A 17,565-nucleotide genomic window follows, 5' to 3' on the forward strand; every position below is an offset into this window, starting at 1 on the left:
GGAGAATGGAGGAGACGCAGAACCTGGAAGTGGACGCCAACCGTCCCCGCTATGGACTCCGTCCACTTCCCACAATGGACATTTATGGAGCTTCCTGATCCATTTGATGGATTTTTCGGTGCCCCTGAGTATTTTCTGGTAGACTGTCGATACTATTTCGCCAGCCTGTTAGACCCTAAGCCAGAGGAGAAGCATTGGCTCCGATTCATGTGGTCCCGGTTCTTTGGACCGGCCAGTCAATGGGTGCAGCTCAAACTGGATAAGCACTGTAGGAACCTGGACGGTGTAGAACAGTTTGTGGGGGAATTCATGGTGCGATTCGGGTGTCCGGAGGCGAAGGATGAGCTAGAACAACTTCTCAGGGGGGTAAGTCTGGCAGGCGAACCTGCCCTGCCGTTTACCTACTACTACAGGCAACTTCATGCAGAGCTCAAGTCCCTGAGATCCAAGTCAAGTCTCAAGTCCCTGAGATCCAAGTCAAGCCTCTAGTCCCTGAGATCCAAGGCAAGCCTCCAGTCCCTGAGATCCAAGGCAAGCCTCCAGTCCCTGAGGTCCAAGTCAAGCCTCCAGTCCCTGAGGTCCAAGTCAAGCCTCCAGTCCCTGAGGTCCAAGTCAAGCCTCCAGTCCCTGAGGTCCAAGTCAAGCCTCCAGTCCCTGAGGTCCAAGTCAAGCCTCCAGTCCCTGAGGTCCAAGTCAAGCCTCCAGGCTCTGACGCCCAAGTCAAGTCTCAAGTCCCTGAAATCCAAGTCCAAGCCAGGCCTCTCGTCCCTGAGGTCCAAGCCAGGCCTCTCGTCCCTGAGGTCCAAGCCAGGCCTCTCGTCCCTGAGGTCCAAGCCAGGCCTCTCGTCCCTGAGGTCCAAGCCAGGCCTCTCGTCCCTGAGGTCCAAGCCAGGCCTCTCGTCCCTGAGGTCCAAGCCAGGCCTCTCGTCCCTGAGGTCCAAGCCAGGCCTCTCGTCCCTGAGGTCCAAGCCAGGCCTCTCGTCCCTGAGCTCACGTTCAAGCCTGCTGATCCAGATGGCCAAGCTCTGCTCACGCCCCAGTCTGCTGACACGCCCAGCCAAGCTCTGCTCACGCCCCAGTCTGGTGACACGCCCTGCCAAGCTCTGCTCACGCCCCAGTCTGCTGACACGCCCAGCCAAGCTCTGCTCACGCCCCAGTCTGCTGACACGCCCAGCCAAGCTCTGCTCACGCCTCAGTCTGCTGACACGCCCAGCCAAGCTCTGCTCACGCCCCAGTCTGCTGACACGCCCAGCCAAGCTCTGCTCTCGCCCCAGTCTGCTGACACGCCCAGCCAAGCTCTGCTCACGCCCCAGTCTGCTGACACGCCCAGCCAAGCTCTGCTCACGCCCGAGTCTACTGACACGGCCACCCAAGCTCCGCCCATGCCCAAGGTTCACCTGGTGACCTCAGAGCCTCAGTCCCCCTGTTCAGCTGAGGTCGTCGCTCAACCTTCCTGCTCCATGGCAAATATCGTTCCCCCCTTCTGCTTCGAGGAGACCCACGCTCCTCTCCCTGGCCGTACGGAGACCCACGCTCCTCTCCCTGGCCGCACGGAGACCCATGCTCCTCTCCCTGGTCTTACAGGGGACTTCGCTCTGCCTTCCAGTTCAGCTGGGGACGTCGCTCCGCTTTCATGCTCCGACGAGGACGTCGCCTTGCTTCCCTGCTCTGCCGAGTACAGTGCTCTGTTTCCCTGCTCCTCCGAGGACGTCGCTCTGCCTTCATGCTCCGACGAGGACGTCGCCCTGCTTCCCTGCTCCGCCGAGGTCGTCGCTCAGCCTGCCTGTTCAGTCGAGGATGTCGCTCGGACGTGGAAAATGAATACTTTAGAGTTAGTTTAGTTTGTAGCGTATTCATAGTCACAGTCCATGTTTAGAGTTAGTTCAGTTTGGATCATAGTCACGATCCATGTTTAGAGTTAGTTCGCGCCGAATTATCCGCTTCCAGTCCCTCGTCATAGTTCGTTTCTTGTTTTGTTTATCGACCTAGATTCCTGCCTTGCCCCGTGTATGCCTGTTTGCCAATCACCTGACCTCTTTCATGTTTGTGGATTACGTTTTGGATCACGTTTTGGATTTGTCTGCCTGTCTCTCTTTCGAATAAACAACTGCTCATCCAGCACTTGCATCCGTCCTATCTCTGCTCCGTCACGATTCGTGACACTCCTACCCAATTTCAGTTATTCCAAGTGCGCGGAACAGCAAAAGCAATCAGCTTACAAACAAACAATTCTGGATGCAAAAAAAAAAAAAACTGCCTTCTACTAATGATATGGACTATGTGAGCTGCCATGTGAAGAGTCCACAGCCTGATGGGGATTAAGAAACCCAAAAACCAATACATCATGAAAATAGGAAATGTCATATTTTGGAGCTCCTAAAAATAGGCCACCTATAAAGGGAATGGTAAGTATACGTGCCATGCAAATCACTGGCAATACACAGCAATTTCTTGTGTTTTCAGCAGGATTGAATGTGATTGTTTTCACCACAGACAAACACTCACACACTCACAATGCACACTGCAACTGTCAGTATCCTGCTGAGAACCCCCCCCCCCACACACACACACTCATACAGTCACACCATGGCCCATCAATTAAACATCACACAACAGTGAGGACATTTCAGTAGTCCTCCATTCAAAAATCCTATATTAGGTGTAAAGCTTTACCCTCAGACACAAAAAATGAATGGTAGCTAAAGATTGAGGGAACTGGATATCTAATGAACCATCGTCTGAAGATTGAAGTTGATCCATGCTTTGATACAATATTTCTGAAGGATAAACTTCCACAGCACAGAGGTTCAGAATGTGATGTTGGATAGATGGCATTTTTGCTCCTAAACAAACCATATTCCAATTCACCCAAAATGAGGGCTCTCACACCAACAATTGTGTAGGTTTAATTTTTTCCCCCTTTCACATGAGTATTTTAACAAGGTGTCTAGGAAAAGAACCTTTTACAGTGCACATCTTTCACACTTTGTGAAAGGAAGTTCAGAATAGAAAATTGCATTTCGACTTTTGAAGCAAGTCTACAGCTCTCCAGCTATACAAGTCCATACTTCTGCAACAAAACTCACAGAGTAAGAAAGTTCATTAAATTCATTCTTTCATCTTCAGTAATTGCTATATCCTGGTCAGGATCTTGGTGGATCCAGAGCCTACCCAGGGAACACTGGGCTGGGAAAGAAATACAGCCTGGATGGAACACCAATCCATTACAGGACACCATGTACATACTTATTCACACACATCTAGGGGGACATTTGGAGTAGCCAACCCACCTACCAGTATATCTTTGGGAAGTGGGAGGAAACCGGAGAACTCAGCACACAGGGACAGCATGCTAAACTGTACACGGACAATTAACCCAAGCTCAGAATTGAACTGGAGACCTCGGAATTGTGATGTGGTAGCACTACCTGCTGTACCACCGTGTCATCTAACCAAAAGCTGTTGTATTACAGACAGTTAGGGCTTTCTACGCTCCTTTTACACAGGCAACTCCAGAATTATTGGCACCCTTCCAGTCTATAATGAACTGATGTGAAGGCTAGATACACGTAGAGTATGAAGATCCACTGATGAGAACATTTCAAGCTCCTTCGGCATGCAATTGACAGATTAAATTTTACCCAAGAAAAGTAAATAGCACAAATATCAATATCTGCTTCAGGACTGTGGAAGATGCATACAGGGTACAGTTATAGAGTGCCATTACCCAGTGTGGTGTAATGTGTAGTGTGGAATGTGTGAGATTTTATGAGATGAGGAATATGTAAGCTTTTGAGAAGTGTAATATATCCAATGTCTAATAGGTGTCAAGTTTGAGGCTTAGTTGTAGTTTAGTTGTGAAGTGATGCATGATATAGTATATTTGAAATTTAGTGTAGTGTAATACACTTTATGGCCAAAGGTTTGTGGACACCTGACCATCACACCTATATGTAGTTTTTCCACTAACTCTTACCACAAAGTTGGAAGTACACAATTGTATAGAATGTCTTTGCATGCTGAAACATTAAAATTTACCTTCAGTGGAACTAACAGGTCCAAACCTACTCTAGAATGATATTGCCTCTGTGCATAAAGCGAGATCCAAGAAAACATGGTTTGTCAGGATGATGTGGAAGTCTAGTGGCATGCACAGAGCCATGACCTCAATCCCAGTGAACACCTTTGGAATGAACTAGAACACAGACTGCATGCCAATGGGAAGTTCAACAAGAATAATTGTGTATGACAGTCAGTTGTCTACAACTTTTTGGCCATATAGTGTACATATGAGGTTCAGTAAGTTGTGAATTATAGTTTAAATGTCCAAGGTGTAATATAATATGTGCAGTGGCCAGGGAAAACCCCTCAATTTTGACATTTTCTACTACATCTACAGTTATGTGAAAAAATAAGTACACCCCATGGAATTTTTTTTTTTTTTTTTTTTTTTTACATATTTGGACAAGCAAACATTTGATCCTCTTTAAAAGTGTCAATTAATAAAGTTGATATATTCTATCAAATTACATAAAATTGATATTTTGCAGTAATCTTCACAATTTAAATGAACAAAAAATAGATCAGCCATATGGAAAAAGTAAGTACACCCCTACATTTATCACACCTTCAAATCCATAAAATTAGAATCAGGTGTTCAAGATTGGGTGCCAGTGATTAGAACCTGCTTAGTGAGTGCAGGTGGAACCTGTCTTATTTATACCCCTCTCATATCTAATGGCTGGTGTACCCTTTGCTATTGAGGTGTGTGGTGTCATCATGCCAAGATCTAAAGAGTTCTGTAAGGCCATCAGAATAAAGGTTGTGGATGTCCAAGAGTTTGGCAAGGGATTTAAAAAGATCTCCAAATTATTTGAAATACATCATTCCACTGTAAGGAAAATCATTTACAAATGGCACAGATTTCAAATGACCTTGTAGTCCCAGCAAATTCAGCCCAAGCAGACCGTCTGATGCAAAAAGAAATCTCCAAGAACCCGAACATTTCATCACAGGATCTACTAGTAAGTCTTGCAATTGTTGGTGTCAAAGTGCATGCTTCTATAATCAGAAAGAGAATTTGACCTACGTGAGAGTACAGTTTGCCAATGAGCATGTAGTCAAAGCATATAGTCAAAGACCAGACTTTTCAGAGTAATATGCTCTAGACAGACGAATCAAAGAGAGTTGCTTGGCCATAGTAACAGCAGACATGTTTGGTGCAGATCAAAGACAGCTTTTTAGGAGAATCACCTCATACTAACTGTGAAGCACAGTGGTGGAAATGTTATGGTTTGGGGTTGCTTCACTGCCTAAGGGACTGGACAGCTTTCATTTATTGATTCAATTATGAATTCTGCATCATATTGAAGAGTGCTTGAAGATCATGTGAGGCCATTTGTTCAAAAGATGAAGTTGAACTGAAAGTTTACCTTTCAACAGGATAATGATCCTAAGCACACTTGGAAATCCACCAAGGAATGGCTCAAAAAGAAGAAATGGAGGGTTATGGAATGGCCCATTTCATCTGATATTTCTGTTGAATATATTATTTTCCTTGTGGTTTCATTCAAGTATATCAACTTCATTAATAGGCACTGTCTCAAAGATGATCAAATGTTTGCTTTTCCAAATATGTCAAAAAAGCCAACCATTTCCATGTGGTATACCTACATATTAAAAAGTACAGGCTTTCCTGAACTAAGCATTTCTTTTGCACATAACTTAATTAAACAGTAAGCATTTTAAAATCTGGTCACTCCCCAAAAGTGAAAAACTGCTTTAAAGATTCTGTTCTAATTGCAGCATATGAGCATCATCTATATTTTTGACAGCTGGTATCAAACTGAATTGATTACGCTGATGTCTTTTTCTATCCGACAACCTGATGAAAGCTTGGAATTCATGGTTTCAAGAAATTACACTAAGATAGGACTGTTATTATTGATGTGTTAGTTAAACTGGCACCAATATAATATTTGCAGATAGACAACCAAGGCAAGTTTAGAAAGTAAATAAGATTCTCCACATTTCCACAGAGTTTCTTTTTTGGCCATTTTCCAAAATTCTTCCACAACAACATCCGACAGGTTTTTACAGGTTGCCACATATATAGATTTTTACAAAGTATTATACTTGTGGGGTTTTTAGAGGTGGGAATGTGCTAGGCTTTTTGATGCGTTTTTTTGTATTTTGGCTCACATGTAAGGAGGACGAGGCCCACACGGATGCTGAGGTCCACAAGCAGTGCCCACCTGGGCCTGACCCGTGCCACTGCTGGGGGAATCAGAATTTCGGCTGGCACATAGAACTGCAGTGCGTATGTGATGTAGATCCCAAATGAGTACAGCAGCTTCACAATCTGATACATCCTACAGAAGCATAAATACAAAAACAGTAGATCCAGAAAATCAGGTTCAGTAAATCACAAAGCAAATATGCCACCAAACAAAACCCTGGCAACCTTGAAAGACCTCCCATCCTCCATCCAAGGAAGGCTGAACCTTAATCAATAGGTAGGGCACTTTAAACGGACATGAGCTTCCATGCTGCGCACTCTCATTTGCGGAACTCACAATTTCAGCTGCCATGCATCCATGCAAGTGCCAAGAACTGGTGCATCCTTAAATAGTGTAATATTTAATGATACATTGATGTATTACTATGATATATTGATTTTCATCATTAACAGTGTAGCTAGTGTACTGCATTTAATCCCACTAAAAAAAGTCTAAAAATAGCTATGCTTTGAAACCATTTTTACTTTAACTATGAAAAAAAAGACTAGTTGACTCGTCAGCTACTTTTCTGAATTGCTGGTCAACCAGTAACATTGGTAGTCATGCTACCCCTATCACATACTGGCTTACTATAGAAGCACACTACTTATTCTTCACAAGTGATTGATGCTCTTAAAACTACTTCTAACTAAAAACTAATTTAAACCACAACCAAGTGCTACTCCTTACAAAAAGATAGAAGTGTAATTTCTTTGGTCAGTTTTGATTCTACCATACAAGAGTTTCACAATAATGTTTCACCTTTAAAGAGATCATTAATCATTAAAGGAGTATTAGGTGAGATATGTAAAAATTTGTCAAGATTATGTCTCTAATGGTTAAATGAAATTTGAATTATTTTTTTTTTTACTCCTTTAGGATGCCCCCACATACACAAGGCTCTGCCCCAGAACCTAGTGTTTATTTGGCATTCAGTTGATTCAAATCCATGTTATAACCCAATAAACATTTGCAATTGAGCTCATACTGATTTATGAGAAAGGTCAAGAGTGCCTTTGCGGTGTTGTTTTATTTGTAATTAAATATATTTTTTACATTTTGAAAGTGTAAAAATGCAGTTGATGAACTGGAATATGAATACAAAAAGAAACACAGAAATATGACTGCTCCTTGACATTATTATAGGTTTATCTGAGCTTTGGCAGACATCTCTTTTTCTGCCTGTGTAACTTGAACACAGTTTACATCTTCATCGTTCCCCGAAGAGAACAGCGCACATACAGGTTTGAGAGGTCAGACTATATTCTGAGCCACGTGCTGAGGTTTGCAATAGCTATTCTGGTCAGCTCCATTCTCAGTGACCGGTTTAGACCACATATTGGCACAGCTGGCTGGAGAGAGGCTGAGAGCAATCTCCTGCCTACGCTGTCAAACTCGATTACAGAGAGCAGCAGATGGCACACTCCTGCAAATTAAAATGAAACCATGTTTGCTTTCAACACCTGAACACTCACTCAGCCGGTGGTGCTTTGCTTGTCCGGACCATACAGCATTATATAATATACAGGAGATTAAAATACAAAGAGCACACTTTTTTCATCAGCAGGCAAGATGTGGCGTTCAGCCAACTGTAAAATGCAGACGTGTGCACAAATCTCACCAGCAGTCAGGTAAGTTGAGTGTGATGCTGCCCCCAATGCGTGCACCAAAGCAGATGTAGCCGATGGTGCCGAGGGAGATGTACAACATGGTGACGATGCCCATTCCCAAGTACAGCACTTTGCTGAAGTTCTGAGGTTTGTGCATTTTGTTCTCTAGTGGCAGGACCTGTGGGTTTACATATGAGATTATGAAAGAAAAATATAAATAAATTATATTTTTGAGACACACACACACACACACACACACACACACACATACTTTTGATGAGTTTAATAATTCATAATTCTAGCAAGATATTGGATTAAAAGCTGTAAAATGGTGTAAAAAGCAAAACAAAAAAAACCAACTCACTACACCGATTCCTTCAAAGGCAAATATAGCAGTTCCAAAGAATAAAGGGTAGTCACCAGGTTTTCCAACCAATGGAAGGTTAACAGGGTGTGGAATATGCTGAGGAGGAAAAAACAACAACAAAGCATATTGAAAAAGCTAGTCAGATAAGCATGTGAATAGTACATTGTTCTGCATGAAAACAAAATAGACAATTTTCAGGCAAATAAATCAATGCTAGATTCAGGGTAGCTCACTAGTAACCCCATGAGAAATGTCACAAGCTGGCAGAAAGATAGCATTGAGAAAAAGAAATCTTCAATCGATAACTGAAAGGCAGTGAAATGGGGCACATTGTGGAATTTAAATGATTAATTTTTACCCAATAATCTGTGAGACTTATTCCCCCATTTAAAGCTTATCAGCTAAAAGCTATGATTCTCCTTTTTGAAGAACAATAGAGTCGATTTTTTCACCCCCAATTTTCAGCAAATTTCCCCGTGGGGATCAATAAAGTATTCTCTCAAGCTAGGTCCATGTAATTATGGACTTTTCTTTGTCACCTGCTAGTGTCAAATCTTCACCTCTGAGCCACTTGAATACCTAACAAGGAGGAAAGGTCAGTGGTGTGTTGCGGCATGTTGCAGGGAGGAGGAGGAAGAGGAGGAGGACGAGGTGTGTACTGCCTTTGAATCTCAATAAGGGAGAAAATGTCTGTGCTGCAAAACTGCTTGCACCATTGCAAATCCAATGCAGATTAAAGTAAAATACCTCTCAAGGAGCTGTTGCTTTCACTTGCCTTTTCATCCATATCAATCACTCAAGAAAGAGAAGAAGTGTGTCCGGAGAGAATTGGCCTAAGCACACTCACTACTAGATATTTTATAATCATTGTGAAATTAGGTTTCACTGTGTGCATCACTCCGCTCGTAAAATTTCCACTTCCTAATTCAAAACCGTTATTACAGCAGTGCTAGTGACATTATCAGCAGACATGGCAAACAACGTCAGATGAAGATGAAAAAGGAAGAAGGGATGCCAATTTCACAGGAAGCACCTTTAACAGGAATGTACAAAATCAACATGGGCTAACTAGCAAGCTATAAAGTGAAGGCAGCTTCTTTGGGATCAAGTATTTCCACTAAAAATAAATAAAACATTTGGGCATATTGTGTCTGAAATGTAACTTACTGGATATTAATTTCTTGTTTAGAGAACTGTTGTGTAAAAGCAACATTGCACTCGCAATCGTGCGGTTATACTGATTAGCTACGGCACTCAGACTTCGGCTTCATGTCTACGGCCACTCACAGCCATGCTGATATTCAGTATAACTGCTCTCTTATTAGTGCGATATTGCTTAATGATACTACAGCGCTGTTGAATTCTCAACTTTGATTCTTCAGAGGGTGTTGATTAATTTTCTATAACAGCAGCTCTGACAACAGTGCCGGCTGCAATTCAAATCACAGGTTTACATTATCGCTCATTAACAGCTCATTCAAATGGACTTGTATCCATAAAATCTAAGGCTAATAATAAACTAATAAACACATTATTTAACAAAGAAAAGTGTATAGTTGTTGATATTGTGAAACTTTAAAACTTTGTACACTTTGTAAGGTCAGTACATTTTCCACCATGGGAAAGTTTTCATCACAGAGAGCTTTGCACTTTTTGTGGTTTCTCAATAACATGACAAGCTGCATTTTTTTGTCTTAATGGTTACATTAAAGAAAATGAAGAAGGGCTGGTGACAAAATGACCATTTATATAGCATACATACATGGTATAATATAAGTTACTTTCACAATATACCACGACATTAAATGTAAGTATAAACAGTTTTAAAAAATACATGATTAAATACGTTTCTAATTGTCATCAATGCCAAATTGCTGCTGTTTAACAGAATAACACACTTCGGGACATGCTGTTATTGGAAAATATTCAACCTCAGCGCCGATAGAACATCATGTCCCGTCATGTTTTATTCCTTCCAAAACTAATTTTTAAATCAAGGCACCTAGATATATAATAAAACAAGCATGAAAAATTATTAAAGAAAAAAAAAAAAAAAAAAAAAAAAAAACCACAGTAGAAACTGTATAAAAATAAAAAATAAAATTCATTAAACTGATGAGAATAATGCTTAAGTAATTCAAGTAGTATAAAAGTTATTATATAACATTTTGGGCTTTTATAGTGAAAAAACATTGAACTAATTCTTATTCACTATAAATAAATAGGAAAAGCATCTCAACGCTTATGAAAGGATGCTAATAACTGGTGCATTTGTACATCACTATTACAACCTTGAAAGCACATCAGAGTGTGTATGTGTGTGTGTGTGTATATATACCGTTAGGCAGTAGTAGTAGATGAGCACCAAGCTGGCAGACATGACCACGTTGGCCATGAAAGAGAAAGGGGTCAGGAACTTAAGGTTGCGAGTAAACACCAGAGCAATGATGAAGGGGAGGAAGATAACCATGTAGATGCGAGAGTCAAAGCTGGGAACAATCACTGCCGTCTCATTGGTGTTGCAGTTCATTGTGGTCCCATTGGCTGCCTCAATTACCTGACCAAAACATGACTTAATGTGAATTTCTGAAGGTGTGCGTCTAAAAGTAATTCATTTAAATAAATCCAGTCACAGAATTATATACACCTATACATTGACAGGTTTTACACATTTTGCAGGAAAACTTATTTTTATAGGCCAGTATGTAATATAATATTTTTGTTCATATGACAATAATTGAATTGTGTTCACACACTTATTGTGTTTCTCAGTGTTTACTACAGAGAAACAGCTGTATTCTGGGTCGATAGAGGAACCACAGTGTTGTGCAAGTACATTACTGACTAGCCTAATTCTTTGACAAAAACAAGAATACCAACAAACACCTCCAGTGCCCTCTGGTGGTAAGGAAAATCGCAACAACATAATAAGCAAAGAGACCCAACATACAGTATATTCTTGATATTGGAAAAGTATTTGCTGATTTCTTCTGTTTTTGTGTATCTCACACTAAATTGTTTCAGAAAACAAAATCCAAAATAAAACAAAGGCAACCTGTGTAAACACAAAATACAGTTTTTAAATGAAAATGTTATTTATTGAAGCAAAAAAGTAATCCAACATCAACAGGGCCTGTGTGTAAATGTATTTCCCCCCATAGTTACTAATACCCCAAATCTATTAAAATGGCCTGATTACTGCAAACTCTGTTCAATCAAATCAACACTTAAATAGAACTTATTCAACAGCATGAAGTTGTTTAAAAAGGTCTTACCTAGTAACACACCATGCCAAAATTGAAAGAAATTCCAGAAATGATGATGAAGAGGGTGATTGAAATACATAAATCAGGGAAGGGTTTCAAAGCTATTTCAAAAGGCTCTGGGACTCCAAAGGACCATAGTGAGAGGCATTATCTCCAAATGGAAAAACTCGGCACAATAGTGAACCTCTCCAGAAGTGAATGACCATCCAAAATTCCTCCAAGAGCACAGCAAGTGCTCATTTACTCATCCAGCAAGTCAAAAAAGAGTCAAGGACAATGTCAAAGGACCTACAAGCCTCTCTTGCATCAATAAAGGTCACTGTTCATGACTCCACTATCAGAAAGACACTGGGCAAAAATGGCACCATGGAAGAGTGGTGAGGTGAAAACCACTGCTAACCCAGAAGAACATTAAGGCTCGTCTGAATTTTACCAAAACACACCTTGATGATACTCAAACTTTTTGGGAGAATGTTCTGTGGATATTTGAGTAGAAAGTGGAACTGTTTGGAACACAGAAATCCCATTTCATCTAACCAAACCCAGAATTCCACAAAAAAAACATCATAACTACAGTTAAGCATGGTGGAGGTAGTGTGATGGTGTGGGGATGCTTTGCTGCTTCAGGGCCTGGGCAACTTGCAGTAATTGAGGGAAACATGAATTCAGCTCTCTACCAGAAAATCCTAAAGGAGAATGTCCAGTCTTCAGTCTGTAAATTGAAACTCAAATGCAACTGGATTATGCAGCAAGACAATGATCCAAAGCATAGGAGTAAATCCTAGTCCTAGAAGTAAGTGAAAGACTGATCTCCACTTATCGGAAGCGTTTGGTTGCAGTTATTGCTTCTAAAGGTGGCACAACCAGATTATAAGTTTAAGGGGCCAATCCTTTTTTCCTCATGGGTGATAGGTGTTGGATAACTTTTTTTGCTTCAATAAAAGAAAATAATAATAATTAAAACTGTATTGTGTGTTTACTCAGGTTGCCTTTATTTTATGTTGCATTTCATTGAAGATGTAAAACTATTTAGAATGCGATATACACAAAATCAGAACCCCCCCCCCCCCCACACACACACACACACACACACACACACACACACACAAACACACACAAACACAGCAACAGCATGAGTACTGACTGAGGCATGTCTTCTGACTGACTACTGACCTGTTTAAAATTGTCACTCAGGAATACAAAGTACACACAGCAGAAGCCCAGCTGAGTGATGATCAGGAACAAATTTACCAGACGTCTAGCAACACAAACAATTCAAATGTATTTTTAGCTAATTTAGCCATGATCCACATTTTTAATACTTAATAATATAAAACAAGCAGGAAAATGTAACATTAGTAAGAGTCTTCAATATCACATGATATCAATGTGGTTTAGGACAAGTGCTCAGGTGGTCTGTTAAAAGTTATAAGTCTGCTATATAAAAGTCATGTGATATGTCTGCTAAACTTTTCCAAGATCAGTACCAAACTACTAACATTAGCATGCATCCACAGGATACTTTTGCAGTGTCTTGATAATAATTATCATTCTCACAGTGTACCAGAAGTAGTGGTGTGTGCAGGATTATTTTTTAAAACCAGTTCCCGCCTTCTCCCGCTGACATTCCTGCACAATCCTGCCTGTTCCCACAGAAAGTTTGGCCAATCCCACCCAACCTCTTATTTTTGTTTGCCTCATTCTTTGCTAATGAAATCTGTTGGTTCTATTTCCAAAAATACAGGCAGGACCATGACCAGGATAAAGCAGCAACTAAAGGTGAATGAGTAAGCATGACATGTGAGCACCCTGCTGAAACTAATATGCTGCTATATTAATGAACATGGTCTTTCTTTGTCCTGTAAGTTTCATACCTGACCACCCACTCCTTTTATTTTGTTGGCTCTCAGCCCAGATATACACCTCTAAGTGGAAGTACGCTACAAGATACATAATTCAGACGAACCCATTTAAAATCTAACCATTGTTGATTTTCTCTAAACTACAACCATGTTGTATGATTACATAGTGGGTGTGTGCTGTCTCAACAGTGTTAAACCAATAGTTGTTATTTTGCACTCAGACCCATTCAGCAGGATTAAATTCCACTAAGCTTTCAGCTTGATTATTCTTTTGCCACTTTGATACAAATTTATTTTATTTTATTAATTTAACTGCAAACTTAGAAGCCAACACTACCACTGAACACCTAAACCTGCAAGCTTAATTCATCTTTATTCCTATTCATACTTGAGAAAATGATCATTTGACAAATGATTTAAACACGGTAGTTTGGTGAATCAAATTTACACAAATTTCCACTTCAAGAGAAATCTTAGCCCCTATACAATAAATATACAACTGTTTAATCCAGTTTTCAGTAATGTCAGATTTGGAATGGTTTAGGATACAGTATGACTCACTGTATTCTTTACAAATAAACAGAGCCCCATTGTGTTGTGATAAATGCTGTACTGTTATAGGGCAGCCATCTTGGACACTTGAATCACCTTATTTATATTTATTTATTTATTAGCACAGTATGGTAGTAGAACTGTATTTAAAAACGCTGAATGTTATGTTTCTGATAACTTAGTTTCACTTTAAACATTCAAATCATTCATTCATCTTCAGTAAGACACCAGGCCATTACATTGCACCATGCACACACACACACTGTTTTAAGCAAGTACGAACAGGAAAAGATCTGGGCATGTAGTTATAGAAAGGTTTTCACTGAGATAGACTTCTATTACTTCTTACCCTCATAGATCAAGTGCAAAACCAAAGTACTGGATGCCAATCATGTCCATACATGTTTTAGCCGATCCACTACAATTTGACTAAGCAGGAAATTGTGCACATTTGACTTTTCACCAAACTATTCCTTTAAGGTGCATATGATTTTGAAACTACTTTACATCAACACAAAAGAACCAAATAGAAGATTAGAGGATATACAACACCATCACATATTTTCAATCATGTATCATCTTTCCAATATAAAATAACCGCACAATCACCTTCCCCATATAGAATGCCTTCTCAACCAAGACACATTCTCCATCCCATATTCCACTGCCTCTCCATAGGACAGAAATGGCTTTCCTAACCTAAAAAAAAAAAGAATCAGCAAGTCAAACTTTCTGTTAATTTGAGGATTTGGATAAATGTCCCTAAGCACAGATGTTTTAGATATTTCAGTCAAACCTGTTCAAAAAATTCAAAATAGCCAAGAATGAATTTTTCAGAAAACATTGTAGTTTCGTAGTTATGCAAATCTATGAATAACTATGTATGATTGTGTTTTTTGCCATACTAAGCTGCTTTGGTTTTCACTGAATTTAGCTATAAGCAATTGTCCATAGTTCTAAATACACATGACTGAACTTTGTCAAATAGTAGAGTGAGAAGCTATGACTATAAATGTAAGTGATGGGAATAGGTCAGACGCTGCTTTGCACCCTTTACGTCTAGTCGCTTACATTTTAGTTTCACAGATAGAGTTTTTCCTTGAGCTAGCTGTTCTGCTTTACTGTGTTTACCACAAACTGCTTTAGGGTTGTGCAGCTTCACTGCGGAGATCCTGCACCCATATCCACGAGATCAAAGTCAAATTACCTGTCATTATATTTATTAAGCCTCTAGGCACACTGCACTAAGCACAAAGCTCAATTCATGGCATATAATCGTCAGTAAAATCAAATAAGTCATATCCGATTCACTACTGGTTCAGTGTTTCAGTCCATTATCAGCACTGACAGTGAGGTACATTCATTAGTACATTCCTAATGATTCTGACACTCTACTAAATTTGATCCCTCCAGTAATCATGTGTCTTCTCTTTAGTTAAATAAAATACTTTACCTAAATGATCAAACTACACAAATTAAAGTGAACATGACAAAGCTTTAGATTTGCTTCATCTCAAATATAATAAAATCATGTTATGCAGTGTTTCTATTCTAGCTGAGTATTTTTCACACTCGTATGTGTAGTACAATTTTCACATAGCCCAAGAAGATTCCACACAGAAAACTGCTGATCACTGCACAAGTGATTCATGTGACCATGTATTAAACAGTGATTTGTCTAGACTTGACTTTTCCTTTCTCTCTCCTGTCTTTTGAACAAGCCAGGACAATATATTTCACATTCTAATGTATAAGTTTAGTTATAGCTACTATTTTTATTATGTTTACATTTTGCTTATTTTAACCTAAAAACTGTCTCAAATCAGTACATTAATGTAATATGTAATAGTAATAAACAAGTTCCACGGGCAACTAATAAACAGTAAGTAGCCATTTTGGCCAGGATGCACTCTTACTTTGTGCTTAGATGATGCGAACAGTTCACAAGGATGTGCATGCAATGTACAGCCACAATGCCCATCACCAGCAGACTCAGAGGGCCCAACTGCCAAGAACAATTTAAAGAGATGAATGAAATCTCATTTGAAACGGTTATGCATTGGTTATTTTAACAAGTTGCACATAAATTCGGTCTTTTCAATAGAATGTACATGAAAGTTTACAGAGTTTACAATGTAGCACAATCAAACACATGCAAACTGCAGAGCAGAGGTAATAGCTGAAAATGCATATTAATGTAATAGAGTTGAAATGATCTGCTGTATCCTACCACGAGCCCTGCATTCTTCACAGCTAGAGGCAAGCCGAGCAGTCCTGTACCGATGTTTCCTTTCAGTAAATGAATTAATATCTGTAAGAAACTGCAAAGATGATAAATAGAACACCATGAAACATCATCTACCTGTTCACACAAGAATAACAAATGTTAAAAAATAAATAAATAAATAAATAAAAAAATAAAAAATAAAAAAAAATAAATAAATAAATAAAATAAAAAAAGAGTCTTACGAGGATCCAGCTCTGCCCCCAATTCGCTCGTACTCGCTCTGCCTGCGGGAAGGACTGTTCGGGTGGATGGGTTCATCATCATTATCTTCTGGGCTCTCGTTTATTTGGGAAAACACTGGTCCTGTGTCAGGTATACAAAAATGCATAACTAATAATAAATATCATGATGTGCACATATGCTTGTACACATTTTATGTTTTCTAGAGACAAAAATAAAAAAGCACATTCTCAATTAAATTAGGTTTGAAATAAATCTCCTAATAAAACACACCAAAGCACAAAACAGTCAAAAATAACCTGTGAATAAAGACATTCTTATAACCAATAAGAAGAGGAAAAACAAAAAACCCAAGTACACTCAAAACACCTAAAATCATCATGCGTTTAAAATGAGCAGGCCTGCGAAAACCAGGCTCCTAATGCACATTAAATTCAGTTACCATCCTGATAGTTGATATCTGAAGCCATGGCTGTGCTGCTTGGCTGTGTTTGCTATAAACTGACTCAGCACTCTGAAGCTTCACTGTGGAGATCCTGCATCCAGGGTCACTAAGATCAAAGACAAATCAAATATTATTATTTTTATTAACCCATCTGCTACACAGACACAGTGCCGGTTGCCTCAGTTGAGCTTCAGTGCACGCAAAATTTGCTCAAAGGACAAAAAACACTGAAACGACGGTATCTGAGAAATGCAAGAACACGTAGGAATGATTTATTTTATTTATCCGGTTCTAACTTTGAACTAGATGAAAACAATTATGTGCATAGTGTATCACAGTTGCTGAATCACAGTGGATTTAAATACAAAAAATAAATAAATAAATACATTTTTTTTAAAAAGCAAAAATCTCCAAAATACCAGTAAAAAAAAAAAAAAAAAAAAATAATAATAATAATAATAATAATAATATACATATGACTGTGGCTTCATTTCAAGTGATATTTCAATTATTTGGATGCTTCTTACAGCGGTACAAATCCCACTTAAAAATAAAAAATAAAAAAATAAAAAAACACACACATTACTTCAGAGCTCTAGGAATAGATCAATACTCTATACAAGGGGGGTCAAGCTAATTTCAGGTAACCTTTAGTGCACACTTGTGGCCTGGTCTAAAAAATCAGTTTAGTGACTCATAACATAATTTCTCTTAATTG

General features: G+C 39.4%; 1 protein-coding gene across 3 annotated transcripts in view; it reads right to left on the reverse strand.

Moving 5' to 3' along the window:
- slc36a1 (solute carrier family 36 member 1) overlaps window positions 1-17,565 on the reverse strand; it is a 39,800-nt gene that overhangs the window by 18,272 nt on the left and 3,963 nt on the right. For 2 of the 3 annotated variants that reach the window (XM_017474500.2, XM_017474501.2), the window contains 10 exons: window positions 16,845-16,953; window positions 16,405-16,525; window positions 16,166-16,256; window positions 15,852-15,940; window positions 14,545-14,634; window positions 12,695-12,779; window positions 10,594-10,812; window positions 8,253-8,351; window positions 7,900-8,066; window positions 6,202-6,371 (listed from right to left, as the gene is read on the reverse strand). In XM_017474500.2, coding sequence (XP_017329989.1) covers window positions 6,202-6,371; window positions 7,900-8,066; window positions 8,253-8,351; window positions 10,594-10,812; window positions 12,695-12,779; window positions 14,545-14,634; window positions 15,852-15,940; window positions 16,166-16,256; window positions 16,405-16,525; window positions 16,845-16,872 — 1,159 coding nt within the window. In that variant the 5' untranslated portion in view covers window positions 16,873-16,953. The remainder of the gene's footprint in view (window positions 1-6,201; window positions 6,372-7,899; window positions 8,067-8,252; window positions 8,352-10,593; window positions 10,813-12,694; window positions 12,780-14,544; window positions 14,635-15,851; window positions 15,941-16,165; window positions 16,257-16,404; window positions 16,526-16,844; window positions 16,954-17,565) is intronic. The other variant, XM_053682148.1, reaches the window with a different exon arrangement.

Source organism: Ictalurus punctatus, chromosome 8 (genome assembly GCF_001660625.3).
Source record: "Ictalurus punctatus breed USDA103 chromosome 8, Coco_2.0, whole genome shotgun sequence".
Lineage (NCBI taxonomy): Eukaryota > Metazoa > Chordata > Actinopteri > Siluriformes > Ictaluridae > Ictalurus > Ictalurus punctatus.